Source organism: Oncorhynchus clarkii, chromosome 33 (genome assembly GCF_045791955.1).
Source record: "Oncorhynchus clarkii lewisi isolate Uvic-CL-2024 chromosome 33, UVic_Ocla_1.0, whole genome shotgun sequence".
NCBI classification, from domain to species: domain Eukaryota; kingdom Metazoa; phylum Chordata; class Actinopteri; order Salmoniformes; family Salmonidae; genus Oncorhynchus; species Oncorhynchus clarkii.
This window is the reverse complement of record NC_092179.1, coordinates 36,916,855-36,942,371: the sequence shown is the minus strand read 5'-3', so window position 1 is coordinate 36,942,371 and position 25,517 is coordinate 36,916,855. Positions and strand designations below refer to the sequence as shown.

Genomic DNA, 25,517 nt, shown 5'->3' with positions numbered 1-25,517 from the left:
GGACCTCAGGCTGTATTATGATGGGGTTGAAGCTAGGAAATGATTGCTCACTAGGCAGAAAGAGGACTGGCCTGGGGCTGGGGGAAGAGACAGACAGACGGACAGCCATGGGCATCCTCAGGCAGTGTGAGGTGGAGACTGGGCCTGGAGACTGGTCTGCTCACTATAAGGCAGAAGAGAGAGAACAAGCCTGGTCTGCTCACTATAAGGCAGAAGAGAGAGAACAAGCCTGGGGCTGAAGACTGGTCTGCTCACTATAAGGCAGAAGAGAGAGAACAAGCCTGGGGCAGGAGGCAGCTGGGGACTGGTCTGCTCACTATAAGGCAGAAGAGAGAGGTGTGACTGTGTGTGTATATGTGGTCTGTATTTCTAGAATGCGACCAGTGACTGTGTGTTTGAGGTGTGACTGTGTGTGTGTATATGTGATCTGTATTTCTAGAATGCGACCAGTGACTGTGTGTTTGAGGTGTGACTGTGTGTTTGTATATGTGATCTGTATTTCTAGAATGCGACCAGTGACCGGGAGGCTCAGAAACCCGAAGACCAGGGGTTCCATACAAATGAATGGTGGAGAAACGATTGGAACCATTTCCCTGTTTGACCGCTAGGTTTTATGGGTATTGCATAGCAGCTCGAAAGGCCACACTAGAGTCATTCAGATCAGCCTTTTCCCCCACGATTTAAGAGCCACTCTGGTTGAATTTCATCTTTTAGATTTTAAACATGTCCATTCTTAAGGTTAACCACATTACAAAGATACAAAGGCGATATTTTAAAAAATGTGTTTTATTTTTTAAAATGTTATTTTCAGGATTTTGGGGGGAAATTCTTCCGCAACCTCGTTTTCACATCAGGCGTCCCCACACGGGGGTCGCGACCCTTGGTTTGGGCACCGCTGCTGAGAGACCACCATCCCTCTCTGAGGCTGAGGTTTAATACACAGAGAAAGACTGGCTGGACTAAATGCTGATTCTTAATGGGTTAAAACGGCTGAACAATGATCATCGAATACAAACGGATGAATGATTTGCCTCAGAACCAGATTATAAAACGTCACATAGAAACATGAATGTCAGATTATAAAACATGTCTGTAACTATAAACGGGTGGAAAAGCTGAACATTTATAAAAACAAATCCCGAAACGTGATCATTTATCAAGTCCATAACAAAGCAACACAATGTGTCTTTCATGTCACCAGGAACAAACACTTGTACAACGAATAGGTGTTCACATGACAGGAAGTTGGTTAACAGGTTCATTGAGGAGAACAGGCTTGTGGGTAATGACTGGAGCTGAATCAGTGGAACGGTATTAAATATATCAAACACATTCTGATTGGTCCCAGAAACAGGAAGTTGGTTAACAGGTTAATTGGGGAGAACAGGCTTGTGGGTAATGACTGGAGCTGAATCAGTGGAACGGTATTAAATATATCAAACACATTCTGATTGGTCCCAGAAACAGGAAGTTGGTTAACAGGTTAATTGGGGAGACCGGTATTAAATATATCAAACACATTCTAACTGTTCTGATTGGTCCCAGAAACAGGAAGTTGGTGAACAGGCTTGTGGGTAATGACAGGAGCGGAATCGGTGGAACGGTATTAAATACATCACACATGGTTTCCATGGTTTCCGGGTGTTTGATGTCATTCCGTTTGCTTCGTTTCCGGACATTTCTATGAGCCGTCCTCCCGTCAGCAGCCTCCTGTGATTCACATGTCCTCACTGTCGAAGGACTCGGAGCACTGGAGAAAGATCTCCTCGTGGTCCCTCATAGCAGACAGACACACGTCCTATACGGAGAGAGAACCTGTTACCTGGAGGACAGACAGACAGACAGACAGACAGGTCCTATACGGAGAGAGAGAACCTGTTACCTGGAGGACAGACAGACAGGTCCTATACGGAGAGAGAACCTGTTATCTGGAGGACAGACAGACAGACAGGTCCTATACGGAGAGAGAACCTGTTACCTGGAGGACAGACAGACAGGTCCTATACGGAGAGAGAACCTGTTATCTGGAGGACAGACAGACAGGTCCTATACGGAGAGAGAACCTGTTATCTGGTGGACAGACAGACAGGTACTATACGGAGAGAGAACCTGTTATCTGGAGGACAGACAGACAGGTCCTATACGGAGAGAGAACCTGTTATCTGGAGGACAGACAGACAGGTCCTATACGGAGAGAGAAGAACCTGTTATCTGGAGGACAGACAGACAGGTCCTATACGGAGAGAGAACCTGTTATCTGGAGGACAGACAGACAGGTCCTATACGAAGAGAGAACCTACAATCTGGAGGACAGACAGACAGGTCCTGTACGGAGAGAGAACCTGTTACCTGGAGGACAGACAGACAGACAGACAGGTCCTATACGGAGAGAGAAGAACCTGTTACCTGGAGGACAGACAGACAGGTCCTGTAAGGAGAGAGAGAACCTGTTATCTGGAGGACAGACAGACAGACAGACAGGTCCTATACGGAGAGAGAACCTGTTATCTGGAGGACAGACAGACAGACAGGAGGTCCTATACGGAGAGAGAACCTGTTACCTGGAGGACAGACAGACAGGTCCTATACGGAGAGAGAACCTGTTATCTGGAGGACAGACAGACAGGTCCTATACGGAGAGAGAACCTGTTATCTGGAGGACAGACAGACAGACAGGTCCTATACGGAGAGAGAACCTGTTACCTGGAGGACAGACAGACAGACAGGTCCTATACGGAGAGAGAACCTGTTATCTGGAGGACAGACAGACAGGTCCTATACGGAGAGAGAACCTGTTATCTGGAGGACAGACAGACAGGTCCTATACGGAGAGAGAACCTGTTATCTGGAGGACAGACAGACAGGTCCTATACGGAGAGAGAACCTGTTATCTGGAGGACAGACAGACAGGTCCTATACGGAGAGAGAACCTGTTATCTGGAGGACAGACAGACAGGTCCTATACGGAGAGAGAAGAACCTGTTATCTGGAGGACAGACAGACAGGTCCTATACGGAGAGAGAACCTGTTACCTGGAGGACAGACAGACAGGTTATGTTCTGGTTTCTACCATACCTGGTTATGTTCTGGTTTCTACCATACCTGGTTATGTTCTGGTTATGTTCTGGTTTCTACCATACCTGGTTATGTTCTGGTTTCTACCATACCTGGTTATGTTCTGGTTATGTTCTGGTTTCTACTATACCTGGTTATGTTCTGGTTTCTACCATACCTGGTTATGTTCTGGTTATGTTCTGGTTTCTACCATACCTGGTTATGTTCTGGTTATATTCTGGTTTCTACCATACCTGGTTATGTTCTGGTTTCTACCATACCTGGTTATGTTCTGGTTATGTTCTGGTTTCTACCATACCTGGTTATGTTCTGGTTTCTACCATACCTGGTTATGTTCTGGTTCCTACCATACCTGGTTATGTTCTGGTTTCTACCATACCTGGTTATGTTCTGGTTTCTACCATACCTGGTCATGTTCTGGTTCCTACCATACCTGGTTATGTTCTGGTTCCTACCATACCTGGTTATGTTCTGGTTCCTACCATACCTGGTTATGTTCTGGTTTCTACCATACCTGGTTATGTTCTGGTTTCTACCATACCTGGTTATGTTCTGGTTCCTACCATACCTGGTTATGTTCTGGTTCCTACCATACCTGGTTATGTTCTGGTTTCTACCATACCTGGTTATGTTCTGGTTCCTACCATACCTGGTTATGTTCTGGTTTCTACCATACCTGGTCATGTTCTGGTTTCTACCATACCTGGTTATGTTCTGGTTTCTATCATACCTGGTTATGTTCTGGTTATGTTCTGGTTTCTACCATACCTGGTTATGTTCTGGTTTCTATCATACCTGGTTATGTTCTGGTTCCTACCATACCTGGTTATGTTCTGGTTATGTTCTGGTTTCTACCATACCTGGTTATGTTCTGGTTCCTACCATACCTGGTCATGTTCTGGTTTCTACCATACCTGGTTATGTTCTGGTTCCTACCATACCTGGTTATGTTCTGGTTTCTACCATACCTGGTTATGTTCTGGTTATGTTCTGGTTTCTACCATACCTGGTTATGTTCTGGTTTCTATCATACCTGGTTATGTTCTGGTTATGTTCTGGTTTCTACCATACCTGGTTATGTTCTGGTTTCTACCATACCTGGTTATGTTCTGGTTATGTTCTGGTTTCTACCATACCTGGTTATGTTCTGGTTCCTACCATACCTGGTTATGTTCTGGTTCCTACCATACCTGGTTATGTTCTGGTTCCTACCATACCTGGTTATGTTCTGGTTCCTACCATACCTGGTTATGTTCTGGTTCCTACCATACCTGGTTATGTTCTGGTTTCTACCATACCTGGTCATGTTCTGGTTCCTACCATACCTGGTTATGTTCTGGTTTCTACCATACCTGGTTATGTTCTGGTTCCTACCATACCTGGTTATGTTCTGGTTTCTACCATACCTGGTTATGTTCTGGTTATGTTCTGGTTTCTACCATACCTGGTTATGTTCTGGTTTCTACCATACCTGGTTATGTTCTGGTTATGTTCTGGTTTCTACCATACCTGGTTATGTTCTGGTTTCTACCATACCTGGTTATGTTCTGGTTATGTTCTGGTTTCTACCATACCTGGTTATGTTCTGGTTTCTACCATACCTGGTTATGTTCTGGTTCCTACCATACCTGGTTATGTTCTGGTTATGTTCTGGTTTCTACCATACCTGGTTATGTTCTGGTTTCTACCATACCTGGTCATGTTCTGGTTCCTACCATACCTGGTTATGTTCTGGTTCCTACCATACCTGGTTATGTTCTGGTTCCTACCATACCTGGTTATGTTCTGGTTATGTTCTGGTTTCTACCATACCTGGTTATGTTCTGGTTTCTACCATACCTGGTCATGTTCTGGTTCCTACCATACCTGGTTATGTTCTGGTTCCTACCATACCTGGTTATGTTCTGGTTTCTACCATACCTGGTTATGTTCTGGTTATGTTCTGGTTTCTACCATACCTGGTTATGTTCTGGTTTCTACCATACCTGGTTATGTTCTGGTTATGTTCTGGTTTCTACCATACCTGGTTATGTTCTGGTTTCTACCATACCTGGTTATGTTCTGGTTATGTTCTGGTTTCTACCATACCTGGTTATGTTCTGGTTTCTACCATAGCTGGTTATGTTCTGGTTATGTTCTGGTTTCTACCATACCTGGTTATGTTCTGGTTCCTACCATACCTGGTCATGTTCTGGTTCCTACCATACCTGGTTATGTTCTGGTTCCTACCATACCTGGTTATGTTCTGGTTCCTACCATACCTGGTTATGTTCTGGTTCCTACCATACCTGGTTATGTTCTGGTTTCTACCATACCTGGTCATGTTCTGGTTTCTACCATACCTGGTTATGTTCTGGTTTCTACCATACCTGGTTATGTTCTGGTTTCTATCATACCTGGTTATGTTCTGGTTATGTTCTGGTTTCTACCATACCTGGTTATGTTCTGGTTTCTATCATACCTGGTTATGTTCTGGTTATGTTCTGGTTTCTACCATACCTGGTTATGTTCTGGTTTCTACCATACCTGGTTATGTTCTGGTTCCTACCATACCTGGTCATGTTCTGGTTTCTACCATACCTGGTTATGTTCTGGTTCCTACCATACCTGGTTATGTTCTGGTTTCTCCACCATCTGAGTCTTGACGAAACACATGATGTCCTTATAGATCTCCCGGAGCTTGTCAAAGTCCCCACACTGAGGAGAGGTCGGGACAGGACTGGAGACAGAGAGAGACAAGAGGTTGGTAATGAGTCAACACCAGTCCATCAGAGGACAGAGGAGCAGACAGGACTGGAGACACACAGAGACAAGTGGTTGGTAATGAGTCAACACCAGTCCTCCAGTCCATCAGAGGACAGAGGAGCAGACAGGAATGGAGACACACAGAGACAAGTGGTTGGTAATGAGTCAACACCAGTCCTCCAGTCCATCAGAGGACAGAGGAGCAGACAGGACTGGAGACAGACAAGTGGTTGGTAATGAGTCAACACCAGTCCTCCAGTCCATCAGAGGACAGAGGAGCAGACAGGACAAGTGGTTGGTAATGAGTCAACACCAGTCCTCCAGTCCATCAGAGGACAGAGGACAGAGGAGCAGACAGGACTGGAGACAGAGAGACAAGTGGTTGGTAATGAGTCAAAACCAGTCCATCAGAGGAGAAGGGAAAAGAGACTGAGTAGAGAAGGTGATTATTAAGAGAGAGAGCATTGGGACAATCTCAAAGAACATACTCCTCGAGTCCTTTCTCCTCGCATTCTTATTAAATCCCATTGGATGAGAAAGCCAGGAGGTCCCTCCCCTCTGACCTTCTCCTCCAATGGGAAGATGGAGGCAGAGGGATTTCATGTTTTGTTTAAATTTTACCTTTATTTAACTAGGCAAGTCAGTTAAGAACAAATTCTTATTTTCAATGACGGCCTGGGAACAGTGGGTTAACTGCCTGTTCAGGGGGCAGAACGACAGATTTGTACCTTGTCAGCTCGGGGGTTTGAACTTGCAACCTTCCGGTTACTAGTCCCACGCTCTAACCACCAGTTCATCGGTTTCTGTGAACAGGGAGTGTGTGTATGTCTGTGTGTGTTATCCAGGGCACGTCAGGGCCCAGTCCTTTGTTGAGGGAGACCTAATTAAAAGTGAATTCTTAATGAGAGCTGCTCCAAAGCCACCACCTTTACCATCTCTGTCTCCCCTACACTCTCTCTCTCTCTCTCTCTCTCTCTCTCTCTCTCTCTCTCTCTCTCTCTCTCTCTCTCTGTCTCTGTCTCTCTCACTCTCACTCTCACTCTCTCTCTCTCTCTCTCTGTCTCTGTCTCTCTCACTCTCTCTCTCTGTCTCTCTCACTCTCTCTCTCACTCACTCTCTCTCTGTCTCTGTCTCTCTCACTCTCTCTCTCTCTCTCTCTCTCTCTCTTTCTCTCTCTCTCTCACTCACTCTCTCTGTCTCTCTCACTCTCTCTCTCTCTCTCTGTCTCTCTGTCTCTCCTGTCTCTGTCGTTCTCTCTCCTCTACCCTGTCTCCTCTCTCTCCTCTACAGTGTATATTTGCTGTCCCCTCAAAATAACTCAACACACAGCCATTAATGTCTAAACCGCTGGCAACAAAAGTGAGAACACCCCTAAGTGAGAATGTCCAAATTGGGCCCAATTAGCCATTTTCCCTCCCCGGTGTCATGTGACTCGTTAGTGTTACAAGGTCTCAGGTGTGAATGGGGAGCAGGTGTGTTAAATTGGGTGTTTTCGCTCTCACACTCCCTCATACTGACTGGTCACTGGAAGTTCAACATGGCACCTCAAATCACTTTTGTGATGTACTGTATCTACCTCTTGGTGATGTCATTCAGAAACATAATGTTAACTTTCACTGCTATGCGGATGACACACAGCTGTACATTTCAATGAAACATGGTGAAGCCCCAAAATTGCCCTCCCTGGAAACCTGTGTTTCAGACATAAGGAAGTGGATGGCTGCAAACTTTCTACTTTTAAACTTGGCCAAAACAGAGATGCTTGCCCTAGGTCCCAAGACCTGACAATTAATCTTAATGGTTGTACAGTCGTCTCAAATAAAACTGTGAAGGACCTCGGCGTTACTCTGGACCCTGATCTCTCTTTTGAAGAACATATCAAGACCATTTCAAGGACAGCTTTTTTCCATCCACATCTTGGCCATGTTCTGTTATCTTGGCCATGTTCAGGCCACCCCTCATAGCCTGGTTCCTCTCCACCCGGCACAGCCAGAAGAGGACTGGCCACCCCTCATAGCCTGGTTCCTCTCCACCCGGCACAGCCAGAGGAGGACTGGCCACCCCTCATAGCCTGGTTCCTAGGTCTTGGCCTTTCTAGGGAGTTTTTCCTAGCCACCGTGCTTCTACACCTGCATTGCTTGCTGTTTGGGGGTTTTAGGCTGGGTTTCTGTACAGCACTTTGAGATATCAGCTGATGTACGAAGGGCTATATAAATACATTTGATTGATTGATTGATATTTGATGACTCTGAAGGACACCATTCCAGATGACATCGTACTGTATTGACAGCTGTGTAATTAAATCAGCATAGTGTAATATGTGAATCTACCTGTGGTCTGAAGTGGAGTCCATCTCTTTCTTCACCACATCATAGGCATCCTGAAGCAGGTCCTGACAACAAACAAACAAACAATCAACATTCTGGAACGGTTGTAACAACATGGCTGAAACAAGAGGAAACTACTAGCTGTAGATCTGACTGCCTTCCATCCATCACTATGGGGTCTCTGTCCCATTTCTCCAGGAGTATGACTGACTGTCTTCCATCCATCACTATGGGGTCTCTGTCCCATTTCTCCAGGGGTATGACTGACTGTCAGCCTTCCATCCATCACTATGGGGTCTCTGTCCCATTTCTCCAGGGGTATGACTGACTGTCTGTCTTCCTTCCATCACTATGGGGTCTCTGTCCCATTTCTCCAGGGGTATGACTGACTGTCTTCCATCCATCACTATGTGGTCTCTGTCCCATTTCTCCAGGGGTATGACTGACTGTCTGTCTTCCTTCCATCACTATGGGGTCTCTGTCCCATTTCTCCAGGGGTATGACTGTCTGTCTTCCATCCATCACTATGGGGTCTCTGTCCCATTTCTCCAGGGGTATGACTGACTGTCAGCCTTCCATCCATCACTATGGGGTCTCTGTCCCATTTCTCCAGGGGTATGACTGACTGTCTGTCTTCCTTCCATCACTATGGGGTCTCTGTCCCATTTCTCCAGGGGTATGACTGTCTGTCTTCCATCCATCACAATGGGGTCTCTGTCCCATTTCTCCAGGGGTATGACTGTCTGTCTTCCATCCATCACTATGGGGTCTCTGTCCCATTTCTCCAGGGGTATGACTGTCTGTCTTCCATCCATCACTATGGGGTCTCTGTCCCATTTCTCCAGGGGTATGACTGACTGTCTGTCTTCCATCACTATGGGGTCTCTGTCCCATTTCTCCAGGGGTATGACTGTCTGTCTTCCATCCATCACTATGGGGTCTCTGTCCCATTTCTCCAGGGGTATGACTGACTGTCTTCCATCACTACGGGGTCTCTGTCCCATTTCTCCAGGGGTATGACTGTCTGTCTTCCATCCATCACTATGGGGTCTCTGTCCCATTTCTCCAGGGGTATGACTGACTGTCTTCCATCACTATGGGGTCTCTGTCCCATTTCTCCAGGGGTATGACTGACGGTCTTCCATCACTACGGGGTCTCTGTCCCATTTCTCCAGGGGTATGACTGACTGTCTTCCATCACTATGGGGTCTCTGTCCCATTTCTCCAGAGGTATGACTGTCTTCCATCACTACGGGGTCTCTGTCCCATTTCTCCAGGGGTATGACTGTGGGTAGTGTGTCAGTACAATAGAGTGACGAGGGGTGTCTTCTAGACAGGGAGCCAAACCACCAAAGCCGTCACAATGCTGGCTCTTAAAAACAGCTAACCCTATTGTCTATTGTCTCTTACCCCTAAAGACTAAAACAGGGTGCTAGAGAGACCATCTCTTCCTCCCTAGTGGCATCTTGTCCTGAGAGAAGCCTACTGGGAGAGAGGGATGAAACGAAGGAGAGAGAGAGATACAGGGATGGAGAGACAGACGGAGAGTGGTGGGGGGGTAAGACACAGAGAGAGATACAGGGATGGAGAGACAGACGGAGAGTGGTGGGGGGGTAAGACACAGAGAGAGATACAGGGATGGAGACAGACGGAAAGGGGTGTGAGACGGTGTGACCCCTGACCTCTCCATAGGAAGGAGAGGAGGCTGTGAGACGGTGTGACCCCTGACCTCTCCATAGGAAGGAGAGGAGGCTGTGAGACGGTGTGACCCCTGACCTCTCCATAGGAAGGAGAGGAGGCTGTGAGACGGTGTGACCCCTGACCTCTCCATAGGAAGGAGAGGAGGCTGTGAGACGGTGTGACCCCTGACCTCTCCATAGGAAGGAGAGGAGGCTGTGAGACGGTGTGACCCCTGACCTCTCCATAGGAAGGAGAGGAGGCTGTGAGACTGTGTGACCCCTGACCTCTCCATAGGAAGGAGAGGAGGCTGTGAGACGGTGTGACCCCTGACCTCTCCATAGGAAGGAGACGAGGCTGTGAGACGGTGTGACCCCTGACCTCTCCATAGGCTGTGTGACCCCTGACCCAGGGGTTCCTTAACTTTTTCAGCCTGGGACCCAAATTAGAAATTCTGTGTTTTCCTGGGACCCAAGCCCACGGAAATATGCAACTATACGTACATATTGGTACATTTCATTACCCTTATGCCTAAAACAAATGCAATATAGACAAAAACAAATAAAATATCAATTTAAATTTCTAATCATGTTTATTCTGCCCTACCAAGATAAAAGGCCGTAACTTCTCATAGCGCCAAACTGAGAAAAATGGGCTTTAATTTACCTTTTGGTTTCATAGTATCTTCATCCAGTTACTGCTAACATTATCATTTTCTCCTGACCACAGTACGAGGCAGGATACTTGTCCACGTGATTAAACATGTATTTAATGTAGCAAAACATGACATGAACTCATTTTAGACCAAACGAGCAGCTACTGCCTTGTTGCTTGGTAGGGCAGCATTGCTGCTCGTTAAAAACACTCTTTATCTGTCTAAGTTGGAACTGGTGCTGTTAAAAATACAATATTTGTTTTTATTCTGAACATGAATAAACCGATTGATTAAATCCCACAGGTTGAAGTTTTCAACAAGCACGTCTATTCTGGGCTCAGGTTTAGACTCAGAGGTGATACATTTTAGACAAGAGGTGATACTCAGCATTGAGTCTGTTTCTGTACTTGTTTTTTCTTAAGTACGTCAGAGTTGAGAACCCGGACTGACACGGGTACGTGGTGCCACCTTGGACCAGAACTACTTCCTGGTCCAGAACTACTTCCATCTACTGCTTCCTCAGTCAGGCAGGAGGCCCCTTCCTGTTGGAGATGAACAACCCAGAACTGTGTGAGTGGGTTCTCAGTCAGACAGGATACCACTTCCTGTTGTAGATTAACAATCCAGAACTGTGTGAGTGGGTTCTTAGTCAGGCAAGATACCACTTCCTGTTGGAGATGAACAACCCAGAACTGTGTGAGTGGGTTCTCAGTCAGACAGGATACCACTTCCTGTTGTAGATTAACAATCCAGAACTGTGTGAGTGGGTTCTCAGTCAGACAGGAGACCACTTCCTGTTGTACATGAACAACCCAGAACTGTGTGAGGGGGTTCTCAGTCAGACAGGAGACCACTTCCTGTTGTAGATGAACAACCCAGAACTGTGTGAGTGGGTTCTCAGTCAGGAAGGAGACCACTTCCTGTTGTAGATGAACAATGTACAAGGCCAGGGGATTGTTAGAAAGAGAAACATCTACTACTATGAGGGTTAGTTAGTTACTCCCATATGTCTGCTGATCAGCACCTGTTAGAAAATGACAACAACGCCTTGCTAGCTGACTCACTGTTCCACTGTCGAAGTACTGTTTCCCAGAAGGACTGTTTCCCAAATCCACTGTTTCCAGAATGATTGTTTCCCAGAAGAACTGTTTCCCAGAACCACTGTTCCCAGAAGGACTGTTTCCCAGAATGACTGTTTCACTGAATGACTGTTTCCAGAACCACTCTTTCCAGAAGGACTGTTTCCCTGAATGACTGTTTCCAGAAGGACTGTTTCCCAGAACTACTGTTTCCCTGAATGACTGTTTCCAGAACTACCGTTTCCCAGAATCACTGTTTTCCAGAATAACTGTTTTCCAGAAGGACCGTTTCCCAGAACCACTGTTTCCCAGAAGCATCCTGCTCTGAAAGACCTCCCTGGGTTTACCGTCACGCCGTGTTTTGATCAGGACGTGTCCTTTTATTAATTTGTTGCTTTTCAGAGACTCCTTACTAAGCACTTCCCCTTGTGAGCGCTCCCGTTTATTCCTCAACGTTTGTGTGACACTAAGACAGAGAAACTCATCGCCGTATTTGCGTTTCATGACGATTGAGCTCAGTCGGAACTAGTAGCTACCATGAGTCCATTTGATGACAGCGGTTGGGTGGATGGCTGGTGGGAACGACAAGTCAATGGCCGACAGAGCTACAGCGGTGTGTGGATGGCTGGTGGGAACGACACGTCAATGGCCGACAGAGCTACAGCGGTGTGTGGATGGCTGGTGGGAACGACACGTCAATGGCCGACAGAGCTACAGCGGTGGGTGGATGGCTGGTGGGAACGACAAGTCAATGGCCGACAGAGCTACAGCGGTGGGTGGATGGCTGGTGGGAACGACACGTCAATGGCCGACAGAGCTACAGCGGTGGGTGGATGGCTGGTGGGAACGACAAGTCAATGGCCGACAGAGCTACAGCGGTTGGGTGGATGGCTGGTGGGAACGACAAGTCAATGGCCGACAGAGCTACAGCGGTTGGGTGGATGGCTGGTGGGAACGACAAGTCAATGGCCGACAGAGCTACAGCGGTGGGTGGATGGCTGGTGGGAACGACACATCAATGGCCGACAGAGCTACAGCGGTTGGGTGGATGGCTGGTGGGAACGACAAGTCAATGGCCGACAGAGCTACAGCGGTTGGGTGGATGGCTGGTGGGAACGACAAGTCAATGGCCGACAGAGCTACAGCGGTGGGTGGATGGCTGGTGGGAACGACACGTCAATGGCCGACAGAGCTACAGCGGTGTGTGGATGGCTGGTGGGAACGACACGTCAATGGCCGACAGAGCTACAGCGGTGTGTGGATGGCTGATGGGAACGACACGTCAATGGCCGACAGAGCTACAGCGGTGGGTGGATGGCTGGTGGGAACGACACGTCAATGGCCGACAGAGCTACAGCGGTGGGCGGATGGCTGGTGGGAACGACACGTCAATGGCCGACAGAGCTACAGCGGTGGGTGGATGGCTGGTGGGAACGACACGTCAATGGCCGACAGAGCTACAGCGGTGGGTGGATGGCTGGTGGGAACGACAAGTCAATGGCCGACAGAGCTACAGCGGTGGGTGGATGGCTGGTGGGAACGACACGTCAATGGCCGACAGAGCTACAGCGGTGTGTGGATGGCTGGTGGGAACGACACGTCAATGGCCGACAGAGCTACAGCGGTGGGTGGAAGGCTGGTGGGAACGACAAGTCAATGGCCGACAGAGCTACAGCGGTGGGTGGAAGGCTGGTGGGAACGACAAGTCAATGGCCGACAGAGCTACAGCGGTGTGTGGATGGCTGGTGGGAACGACACGTCAATGGCCGACAGAGCTACAGCGGTGTGTATGGCTGGTGGGAACGACAAGTCAATGGCCGACAGAGCTACAGCGGTGTGTGGATGGCTGGTGGGAACGACACGTCAATGGCCGACAGAGCTACAGCGGTGTGTGGATGGCTGGTGGGAACGACACGTCAATGGCCGACAGAGCTACAGCGGTTGGGTGGATGGCTGGTGGGAACGACACGTCAATGGCCGACAGAGCTACAGCGGTTGGGTGGATGGCTGGTGGGAACGACACGTCAATGGCCGACAGAGCTACAGCGGTGTGTGGATGGCTGGTGGGAACGACACGTCAATGGCCGACAGAGCTACAGCGGTGGGTGGATGGCTGGTGGGAACGACAAGTTAATGGCCGACAGAGCTACAGCGGTGGGTGGATGGCTGGTGGGAACGACACGTCAATGGCCGACAGAGCTACAGCGGTGGGTGGATGGCTGGTGGGAACGACACGTCAATGGCCGACAGAGCTACAGCGGTGGGTGGATGGCTGGTGGGAACGACACGTCAATGGCCGAAAGAGCTACAGCGGTGGGTGGATGGCTGGTGGGAACGACACGTCAATGGCCGAAAGAGCTACAGCGGTGGGTGGATGGCTGGTGGGAACGACACGTCAATGGCCGACAGAGCTACAGCGGTGTGTGGATGGCTGATGGGAACGACAAGTCAATGGCCGACAGAGCTACAGCGGTGGGTGGATGGCTGGTGGGAACGACACGTCAATGGCCGACAGAGCTACAGCGGTTGGGTAGATGGCTGGTGGGAACGACACGTCAATGGCCGACAGAGCTACAGCGGTGGGTGGATGGCTGGTGGGAACGACACGTCAATGGCCGACAGAGCTACAGCGGTGGGTGGAAGGCTGGTGGGAACGACACGTCAATGGCCGACAGAGCTACAGCGGTGGGTGGATGGCTGGTGGGAACGACACGTCAATGGCCGACAGAGCTACAGCGGTTGGGTGGATGGCTGGTGGGAACGACACGTCAATGGCCGACAGAGCTACAGCGGTGGGTGGATGGCTGGTGGGAACGACACGTCAATGGCCGACAGAGCTACAGCGGTTGGGTGGATGGCTGGTGGGAACGACACGTCAATGGCCGACAGAGCTACAGCGGTTGGGTGGATGGCTGGTGGGAACGACACGTCAATGGCCGACAGAGCTACAGTGGTGTGTGGATGGCTGGTGGGAACGACACGTCAATGGCCGACAGAGCTACAGCGGTTGGGTGGATGGCTGGTGGGAACGACACGTCAATGGCCGACAGAGCTACAGCGGTTGGGTGGATGGCTGGTGGGAACGACACGTCAATGGCCGACAGAGCTACAGCGGTTGGGTGGATGGCTGGTGGGAACGACAAGTCAATGGCCGACAGAGCTACAGCGGTTGGGTGGATGGCTGGTGGGAACGACACGTCAATGGCCGACAGAGCTACAGCGGTTGGGTGGATGGCTGGTGGGAACGACACGTCAATGGCCGACAGAGCTACAGCGGTTGGGTGGATGGCTGGTGGGAACGACACGTCAATGGCCGACAGAGCTACAGCGGTTGGGTGGATGGCTGGTGGGAACGACAAGTCAATGGCCGACAGAGCTACAGCGGTTGGGTGGATGGCTGGTGGGAACGACACGTCAATGGCCGACAGAGCTACAGCGGTGGGTGGATGGCTGGTGGGAACGACATGTCAATGGCCGACAGAGCTACAGCGGTTGGGTCTCGGGAGTGATCTTCAAGAAAACGGGCTGGGGATCGCACCAGGGTCTGTAGTGACGCCTCTAGCACTGAGATGCAATGCCTTAGACCGCCGCGCCACTTGGCCAAATCAATTAAAATCCAGTAATCAATTAAATAATTGATTGTAATTGATTAAATAATCGATTAAGGAAAGCTGTACCCACCTCTTCATAGCTAGAAGGAGAAGAGGCTCCCTGGCTGTTTGCCTGAGTGGAGGGCTGGAGCGTGAGGTGGAGGTGGGTGTCTGGAACAGGATTAGGGGGTGTCTCTGCCGGCCCTTCCCAGCCCAGGGTGCTCTGCTGGGGGGGACAGGTCTGGTAGGCTGCCCGGCGCTCTGGAGAGAAGCTATCCCACAGGCCTGAGATAGCTTCAGATACTACAGCCAGACCAGTCTGTCCCGGGCTCAGCACACCGCTACAAACCAACTTCTCCAGTGTCTGTCTGTAGAACAACAAGTACCTGGGGAGAAATAGAGAGGTGGGGGAGTGGGATGGGGGGAGAGAGAGATAGGGATGAGAGAGAGATGGGGGGAGTGGGATGGGGGAGAGAGAGAGATGGGGATTGGAGAAAGAGAGGGATGGGGAGAGAGTGAGGGTGATTGGGGAGAGAGATAGGGTGAGAGAGAGATGGGGGAGAGAGAGAGGGATGGGGAGAGAGAAGGTGATTGAGGAGCGAGAGAGGGATGGGGAGAGAGAGAGGGATGGAAGAGAGAGGGTGAAGGGGGTGAGAGTGATGAAGAGAGAGAGGGATGGGGAGAGAGGGTGATTAGGGAGAGAGAGAGGGATGGGGGAGAGAGAGGGATGGAAGAGAGAGAGAGGGTGAAGGGGGTGAGAGATAGGGATGGTGAGAGAGAGAAAGAGGGATGGAGGAGAGAGAGGGTGAAGGGGAGAGAGATATAGGGATGGGAGAGAGAGAGGGTGGAGGGGAGAGAGATATAGGGATGGGAGAGAGAGAGATCATTGCTGTTTTATGGAGGTTCTACATTAATTTGGTGAAATGAGTCCTTTTTTAAACCCCTCTCCATGGTCAGAGGTGCACCTCAGTGCCCCCCGCTATAAATCCCCTCGTGCTGAATCCTTGATCCCCAGTCACAGGCCAGGAGAGCACTAACTCAACGCACTACGGACAGTTAAAACATCTCAACGGAGACAGGACATCTAATAGAAGCAACCTGCCAAGGCTGAAATTCTGACAGATTGTTCATTCAAAAATATGACTTCAGTTTCATTTGGATTTTGGGGAGTAGCTTCAACTGAGACTTAAGGAGGAGACAGAATTGTCCCTTGAGAAGTATCTTCTGTTGTCACTCATTCTGTCAATAAGTTGTTCTATAATCTGACTGTCCATACGTTGTTCTATAATCAGACTGTCTATAGGTTGGTCTATAATCAGACTGTCTATAGGTTGGTCTATAATCAGACTGTCTATAGGTTGGTCTATAATCAGACTGTTTATAGGTTGGTCTATAATCAGACTGTTTAATAAAGTCCCCTTAAAGTAACAGTGAAGGCCAGACACAGATGAAGCCCTACTCAACATGCTTTTCAGTCTAAAACATGGGTCCATCTACATCCGGGAAACCAGCCCAAAGAGAGAGTGAGTGCCTGCCCCATGACCCACCCTGCCAGGGTTTCTGTTGAGGAAAAGCCAATAAATCAAATTGACCGGGAGAACAAACAATCCCATTGTGAAGTGTTTTATAGCCTCTACACTGATGGTCAGCTGTATAGCCTCTACACTGATGGTCAGCTGTATAGCCTCTACACTGATGGTCAGCTGTATAGCCTCTACACTGATGGTCAGCTGTATAGCCTCTACACTGATGGTCAGCTGTATAGCCTCTACACTGATGGTCAGCTGTATAGCCTCTACACTGATGGTCAGCTGTATAGCCTCTACACTGATGGAAATACTAGATGACTGGTCAGCTGTATAGCCTCTACACTGATGGTCAGCTGTATAGCCTCTACACTGATGGTCAGCTGTATAGCCTCTACACTGATGGTCAGCTGTATAGCCTCTACACTGATGGTCAGCTGTATAGCCTCTACACTGATGGAAATACTAGATGACTGGTCAGCTGTATAGCCTCTACACTGATGGTCAGCTGTATAGCCTCTACACTGATGGTCAGCTGTATAGCCTCTACACTGATGGTCAGCTGTATAGCCTCTACACTGATGGTCAGCTGTATAGCCTCTACACTGATGGAAATACCAGTTGACTGGTCAGCTGTATAGCCTCTACACTGATGGAAATACCAGTTGACTGTATAGCCTCTACAATGATGGAAATACCAGTTGACTGGTCAGCTTTAAAGCCTCTACACTGATGGAAATACCAGTTCACAGAAGTTAAAACTTGGTCGCAAATGGATCTTCCAAATGGACAATGACCCCACGCATAAGTTGTTGCAAAATGGCTTAAGGACAACAAAGTCAAGGTATTGGAGTGGCCATCACAAAGCCCTGACCTCAATCATATAGAACATTTGTGTGCAGAACTGAAAAAGTGTGTGCGAGCAAGGAGGCCAACAATCCTGACTCAGTTACATCAGCTCTGACAGGAGGAATGGGCCAAAATTCACCCAACTTATTGTGGGAAACTCGTGGAAGGCTACCAGAAACGTTTTACCCAAGTTAAACAATTTAAAGGCAATGCTACCAAATACAAATTGAGTGTATGTAAACTTCTGACCCACTGGGAACGTGATGAAAGAAATAAAAGCTGAAATAAATCATTCTCTCTACTATTATTCTGACATTTCACATTCTTAAAATAAAGAGGTGATCCTAACTGACCTAAGACAGGGAATTGTTACTCTGATTAAATGTCAGGATTAGTGAAAAACTGAGTTGAAATGTATTTTTGCTAAGGTGTATGCAAACTTACGACTTCAACTGTATGTATATATATATATATATATATATCCTAGGCCTATTAGTTGTATGAATCTGGGATCTATCGTCCCAAAACTGTCCCAGAGTCTGTTTGTAACAGGCTATTTCTTTCTCGACAAGCTGACCAATAGAATAGGTGGCCTAGACTTTTCTACTATAGTAGATTGCCATAGGCTAGCGATGTTGCTGTTCGCTACTCGTTAACCCTGGCACGAGCCCCCACCCTTCAAACTCCAGGATGTTGGTTCGAGAGTTGATGGAGGTCTGAGAGGGGGCGGAGTCATCCAGAGTCTCCTCTGCAGAGTCTTCCTCACTGGTCTCAGTCAGGTCCTCTCCGTCAGCCCCGCCATGACGTCTGAAGCCACCAGGTCTTCTGGAGCGCAGGGAGGGGAGGGGAGGGGAGGAGGGGGAGGAGGGGGAGGAGGGAGGGGAGGGGAGGAGGAGGAGGGGGAGGGGAGGAAAGGGGGAGGGGAGGGGAGGAAAGGGGGGAGGGGATGGGGGGAAGAGGGGAGGAGGGAGGAGGGAACACGTTTTTAATGTAAGACTGAAAAAAGAAGCTAATTGACATCTACAATAACAATAGAAATTGATTTTACATATAAGTGTTGTGTATAAATAACTATAGTTGATCAATAACATGGGTAGATGATCAATAACATGGGTAGATGTGTATAAACAACTGTAGTTGATCAATAACATGGGTAGATGTGTATTAACAACTGTAGTTGATCAATAACATGGGTACATGATCAATAACATGGGTAGATGTGAATAAACAACTGTAGTTGATCAATAACATGGGTAGATGTGTATTAACAACTGTAGTTGATCAATAACATGGGTAGATGATCAATAACATGGGTAGATGATCAATAACATGGGTAGATGTGAATAAACAACTGTAGTTGATCAATAACATGGGTAGATGTGTATTAACAACTGTAGTTGATCAATAACATGGGTAGATGATCAATAACATGGGTAGATGATCAATAACATGGGTAGATGTGAATAAACAACTGTAGTTGATCAATAACATGGGTAGATGCTGCCCCTCAGTGGTAATCTATACTAACTGCAGGTGGCACACTGTATATAGGGAAAGGGGATACCTAGTCACTGAAATGTGTCTTCAGCTTTTTACCCACAAACCCCTCTGACTCAGAGAGGGGCAGTGGGCTGCCTTAACCCACAAACCCCTCTGACTCAGAGAGGGGCAATGGGTTGCCTTAACCCACAAACCCCTCTGACTCAGAGAGGGGCAGTGGGCTGCCTTAACCCACGTCATCGGTGCCCTGGGAGCTGTTAACTGCCTTAACCCACGTCATCGGGGCCCTGGGAGCTGCTGTTGTTAACTGCCTTAACCCACGTCATCGGGGCCCAGGGAGCTGCTGTTGTTAACTGCCTTAACCCACGTCATCGGGGCCCTGGGAGCTGCTGTTGTTAACTGCCTTAACCCACGTCATCGGGGCCCAGGGAGCTGCTGTTGTTAACTGCCTTAACCCACGTCATCGGGGCTCTGGGAGCTGCTGTTGTTAACTGTCTCAACCCACGTCATCGGCGCCCAGGGAGCTGCTGTTGTTAACTGCCTTAACCCACGTCATCGGGGCCCAGGGAGCTGCTGTTGTTAACTGCCTTAACCCACGTCATCGGGGCTCTGGGAGCTGCTGTTGTTAACTGCCTTAACCCACGTCATCGGGGCCCAGGGAGCTGCTGTTGTTAACTGCCTTAACCCACATCATCGGCGCCCAGGGAGCTGCTGTTGTTAACTGCCTTAACCCACGTCATCGGGGCCCAGGGAGCTGCTGTTGTTAACTGCCTTAACCCACGTCATCGGGGCTCTGGGAGCTGCTGTTGTTAACTGCCTCAACCCACGTCATCGGGGCCCTGGGAACTGCTGTTGTTAACTGCCTTAACCCACGTCATCGGGGCCCTGGGAGCTGCTGTTGTTAACTGCCTCAACCCACGTCATCGGGGCTCTGGGAACTGCTGTTGTTAACTGCCTCAACCCACGTCATCGGGGCCCTGGGAGCTGCTGTTGTTAACTGCCTCAACCCACGTCATCGGCGCCCTGGGAACTGCTGTTGTTAACTGCCTCAACCCACGTCATCGGCGCCCTGGGAGCTGCTGTTGTTAACTGCCTCAACCTACGTCATCGGCGCCCAGGGAGCTGCTGTTGTTAACTGCCTTAACCCACGTCATCGGGGCCCTGGGAGCTGCTGTTGTTAACTGCCTTAACCCACGTCATCGGGGCCCTGGGAACTGCTGTTGTTAACTGCCTCAACCCACGTCATCGGCGCCCTGGGAACTGCTGTTGTTAACTGCCTCAACCCACGTCATCGGCGCCCTGGGAGCTGCTGTTGTTAACTGCCTCAACCCACATCATCGGGGCCCTGGGAGCTGCTGTTGTTAACTGCCTTAACCCACGTCATCGGGGCCCAGGGAGCTGCTGTTGTTAACTGCCTTAACCCACGTCATCGGAGCCCTGGGAGCTGCTGTTATTAACTGCCTCAACCCACGTCATCGGCGCCCTGGGAGCTGCTGTTGTTAACTGCCTCAACCCACATCATCGGGGCCCTGGGAGCTGCTGTTGTTAACTGCCTTGCTCAACGGCAGAACGGAAGGTTTTTCCCCCACCTTGTCAGCTCGGGGATTCAAACCAACAACCTTTCAGTTACTGGCCCAATGCTCTTAACCCGCTAGGCTACCTGCCGCCTAGGCTTTGCACCAGTATCTATGGGGTGGCAGGTAGCCTAGTGCTAGTGGTTAGAGGCAGGTAGCCTAGTGGTTAGAGGCAGGTAGCCTAGTGGTTAGAGGCAGGTAGCCTAGTGGTTAGAGGCAGGTAGCCTAGTGGTTAGAGGCAGGTAGCCTAGTGGTTATTATGGGGTGGCAGGTAGCCTAGTGGTTAGAGGCAGGTAGCCTAGTGGTTATTATGGGGTGGCAGGTAGCCTAGTGGTTAGAGGCAGGTAGCCTAGTGGTTAGAGGCAGGTAGCCTAGTGGTTAGAGGCAGGTAGCCTAGTGGTTATTATGTGGTGGCAGGTAGCCTAGTGGTTAGAGGCAGGTAGCCTAGTGGTTATTATGGGGTGGCAGGTAGCCTAGTGGTTAGAGGCAGGTAGCCTAGTGGTTAGGTAGCCTAGTGGTTAGAGGCAGGTAGCCTAGTGGTTAGAGGCAGGTAGCCTAGTGGTTAGAGACAGGTAGCCTAGTGGTTAGAGGCAGGTAGCCTAGTGGTTAGAGACAGGTAGCCTAGTGGTTAGAGGCAGGTAGCCTAGTGGTTAGAGGCAGGTAGCCTAGTGGTTAAAGGCAGGTAGCCTAGTGGTTAGAGGCAGGTAGCCTAGTGGTTAGAGGCAGGTAGCCTAGTGGTTAGAGGCAGGTAGCCTAGTGGTTATTATGGGGTGGCAGGTAGCCTAGTGGTTAGAGGCAGGTAGCCTAGTGGTTATTATGGGGTGGCAGGTAGCCTAGTGGTTAGAGGCAGGTAGCCTAGTGGTTATTATGGGGCAGCAGGTAGCCTAGTGGTTAGAGGCAGGTAGCCTAGTGGTTATTATGGGGCAGCAGGTAGCCTAGTGGTTAGAGGCAGGTAGCCTAGTGGTTAGAGGCAGGTAGCCTAGTGGTTAGAGGCAGGTATCCTAGTGGTTAGAGGCAGGTAGCCTAGTGGTTATTATGGGGTGGCAGGTAGCCTAGTGGTTAGAGTGTTGGGCCAGTAACCTGAAAGGTTGCTGGATCAAATCCCAGAGCTGACATGGTACAAATATGTTGTTCTGCCCCTGAACAAGACAGTTAACCCACTGTTCCTAGACCAGTTAACCCACTGTTCCTAGACCAGTTAACCCCACTGTTCCTGGACCAGTTAACCCACTGTTCCTAGACCAGTTAACCCCACTGTTCCTAGACCAGTTAACCCACTGTTCCTAGACCAGTTAACCCACTGTTCCTAGACCAGTTAACCCACTGTTCCTAGACCAGTTAACCCCACTGTTCCTAGACCAGTTAACCCCACTGTTCCCTAGACCAGTTAACCCACTGTTCCTAGACCAGTTAACCCACTGTTCCTAGACCAGTTAACCCCACTGTTCCCTAGACCAGTTAACCCCACTGTTCCCTAGATCAGTTAACCCACTGTTCCTAGACCAGTTAACCCCACTGTTCCTAGACCAGTTAACCCACTGTTCCTAGACCAGTTAACCCCACTGTTCCCTAGACCAGTTAACCCACTGTTCCTAGACCAGTTAACCCACTGTTCCTAGACCAGTTAACCCACTGTTCCTAGACCAGTTAACCCACTGTTCCTAGACCAGTTAACCCCACTGTTCCTAGACCAGTTAACCCCACTGTTCCCTAGACCAGTTAACCCACTGTTCCTAGACCAGTTAACCCACTGTTCCCCCGGTAGGCCGTCATTGAAAATAAGAATTTGTTCTTAACTGACTTGCCTAGTTAAATAAAGGTTAAATAAAAAATCTAGTGTATGTCAATGGTAGTAGTGTACCTGCTGTGTGACTGCAGCCTCCGGTACTCTGCCCTCACTTCCTCCAAGCTGCACGGCCCGTCTTCATTACCGAGGAATATCCCTAAACACACGTTGGTGAATAAGAAACCGTGCCCTTAATCACAGAGCGTGTTTTTTTCTGTACACATCAAAAGGGCATAGGGCTCCTCTCACCTTTCAGGAGCATCAGTCTGCTCAGGTGGGCTTCCTGTTCTTTCAGAAATCCTTTGGCGTGGTCCAAGATCTTCCACTGACCGACCAGACAACATTACAATGACACTTTACAATACAACACATTCAACTGAGGTTTCCACTTTTATCTGATCCATAATACCAATTTATCACCAGGTAGGTGCAGATCTACCTGCCTCACCAGGTAGGTGAAGATCTACCTGCCTCACCAGGTAGGTGAAGATCTACCTGCAGGGCCAGGTAGGTGAAGATCTACTTGCCTCACCAGGTAGGTGAAGATCTACCTGCCTCACCAGGTAGGTGAAGATCTACCTGCCTCACCAGGTAGGTGAAGATCTACCTGCTGGGCCAGGTAGCTGAAGATCTACCTGCCTCACCAGGTAGGTGAAGATCTACCTGCCTCACCAGGTAGGTGAAGATCTACCTGCCTCACCAGGTAGGTGAAGATCTACCTGCCTCACCAGGTAGGTGAAGATCTACCTGCAGGGCCAGGTAGCTGAAGATCTACCTGCCTCACCAGGTAGGTTAAGATCTACCTGCCTCACCAGGTAGGTGAAGATCTACATGCATGGCCAGGTAGGTGAAGTCCTACCTGTATGGCCAGGTAGGTGAAGATCTACCTGCATGGCCAGGTAGGTGAAGATCTACCTGCATGGCCAGGTAGGTGAAGATATACTTGCATGGCCAGGTAGGTGAAGATATACCTGCATGGCCAGGTAGGTGAAATCTACCTGCATTGCCAGGTAGGTGAGGATCTACCTGCATGGCCAGGTAGGTGAAGATATACCTGCATGGCCAGGTAGGTGAAGATATACCTGCATCACCAGGTAGGTGAGGATCTACCTGCATGGCCAGGTAGGTGAGTATCTACCTGCATGGCCAGGTAGGTGAGTATCTACCTGCATGGCCAGGTAGGTGAAGATCTACCTGCATCACCAGGTAGGTGAGGATCTACCTGCATGGCCAGGTAGGTGAAGCCCCAAATCACACCCTCTCAGCCCCAAATCACACCCTCTCAACCCAGCAACAGTTAGCTAGCTAGCCCCAAATCACACCCTCTCAACCCAGCAACAGTTAGCCAGCTAGCCCCAAATCACACACTCTCCACCCAGCAACAGTTAGCTAGCTAGCCCCAAATCACACCCTCTACCCAGCAAGTTAACCAGCTAGCCCCAAATCACACTATCTCTACCCAGCAACAGTTAGCCAGCTAGCCCCAAATCACACTCTACCCAGCAACAGTTAGCTAGCTAGCCCCAAATCACACCCTCTACCCAGCAACAGTTAGCTAGCTAGCCCCAAATCACACCCTCTCTACACCAACAAGTTAGCCCCAAATCACACTCTACCCAGCAACAGTTAGCTAGCTAGCCCCAAATCACACCCTCTACCCAGCAACAGTTAGCTAGCTAGCCCCAAATCACACCCTCTCTACCCAACAAGTTAGCCCCAAATCACACTCTACCCAGCAAGTTAGCCAGCTAGCCACAAATCACACTCTCTCTACCCAGCAACAGTTAGTGTGATTTGGGGCTAGCTGGCTATCTCTACCCAGCAACAGTTAGCCAGCTAGCCCCAAATCACACTCTCTCTACCCAGCAACAGTTAGCCCCAATCACACTCTACCCAGCAACAGTTAGCCCCAATCACACTCTACCCAGCAACAGTTAGCTAGCTAGCCCCAAATCACACCCTCTCTACCCAACAAGTTAGCCCCAAATCACACTCTACCCAGCAACAGTTAGCTAGCTAGCCCCAAATCACACCCTCTCTACCCAGCAAGTTAGCCCCAGTCACACTCTCTACCTTGCAACAGTTAGCCCAGCAACAGTTAGCCAGCTAGCCCCAAATCACACCCTCTCTACCCAGCAAGTTAGCCCCAAATCACACTCTACCCAGCAACAGTTAGCCAGCTAGCCCCAAATCACACCCTCTCTACCCAGCAAGTTAGCCCCAGTCACACTCTCTACCTAGCAACAGTTAGCCCAGCAACAGTTAGCCAGCTAGCCCCAAATCACACCCTCTCTACCCAGCAAGTTAGCCCCAGTCACACTCTCTACCTAGCAACAGTTAGCCCAGCAACAGTTAGCCAGCTAGCCCCAAATCACACCCTCTCTACCCAGCAAGTTAGCCCCAGTCACACTCTCTACCTAGCAACAGTTAGCCCAGCAACAGTTAGCCAGCTAGCCCCAAATCACACCCTCTCTACCCAGCAACAGCTAGCTAGCTAGTTTCTCTATAGTAACTGACCAAAAATATTTTCACACAACAGTTAGCTAGCTACACATGAAGGAGAGAACAAGGAAGATATTTCAGATTGTTAGCCATGTATATTTAACTCACCTTAGCAGGCATCTTGTTGGATGTGGGGCAGACCACGGTGTTGAGTGTCTCGAACAGGGTGGCCAGGTTGGCCCGGTGTCGGGCCTGCAGAGCCCGTCTTCTCTCCTTCTGGTGCTCCTCCATGTCCCGTTTCCTCCGGAGCCCGGTCGGATCGGTACAACCTCGTCTGGACATCCTGATCTATTCATGGGTTATATAAAATAATAATAAGACACTACACGGGTTAATAATCGAGTTGTTTCTCTTCCCATTAAGAGTTATATCGGTCAACAACAACAAGATGGCTACCGAGCACTGATGGCTGTTTTAGCTACTTGATTAAGTTTAGAGTTGGATAATATATCCACAGACCTTTATTATGTTGTTGTTGCTACCTTACCTTTTTGAAATCCTTTATAAATGTATGTTAACAAACTGTCCACGTTTTCTGTTGAGTTGTTATGGAAAGTGATCTATAGTGTGTGTGGTTTTTCGTGTAGGATGTGGCTACATGAACCGCGGTAAAGAGGCTCCAACCGTCTCAT

At 49.3% G+C, this 25,517-nt stretch overlaps 1 protein-coding gene across 1 annotated transcript; it reads right to left on the bottom strand.

Annotated features, from left to right (window-relative positions):
* Positions 1-1,679: 1,679 nt before the first annotated feature.
* LOC139393145 (stimulated by retinoic acid gene 8 protein homolog) lies at positions 1,680-25,267 on the bottom strand. The gene is made up of 8 exons (XM_071141515.1): positions 24,994-25,267; positions 22,633-22,708; positions 22,459-22,540; positions 18,199-18,363; positions 15,240-15,534; positions 8,151-8,212; positions 5,683-5,794; positions 1,680-1,798 (listed from the first exon to the last, which is right to left on the bottom strand). The coding sequence occupies exons 1-8, from the start codon at positions 25,165-25,167 to the stop codon at positions 1,718-1,720; spliced, it is 1,047 nt and encodes a 348-aa protein (XP_070997616.1). The 5' UTR covers positions 25,168-25,267; the 3' UTR covers positions 1,680-1,717.
* Positions 25,268-25,517: the final 250 nt, after the last annotated feature.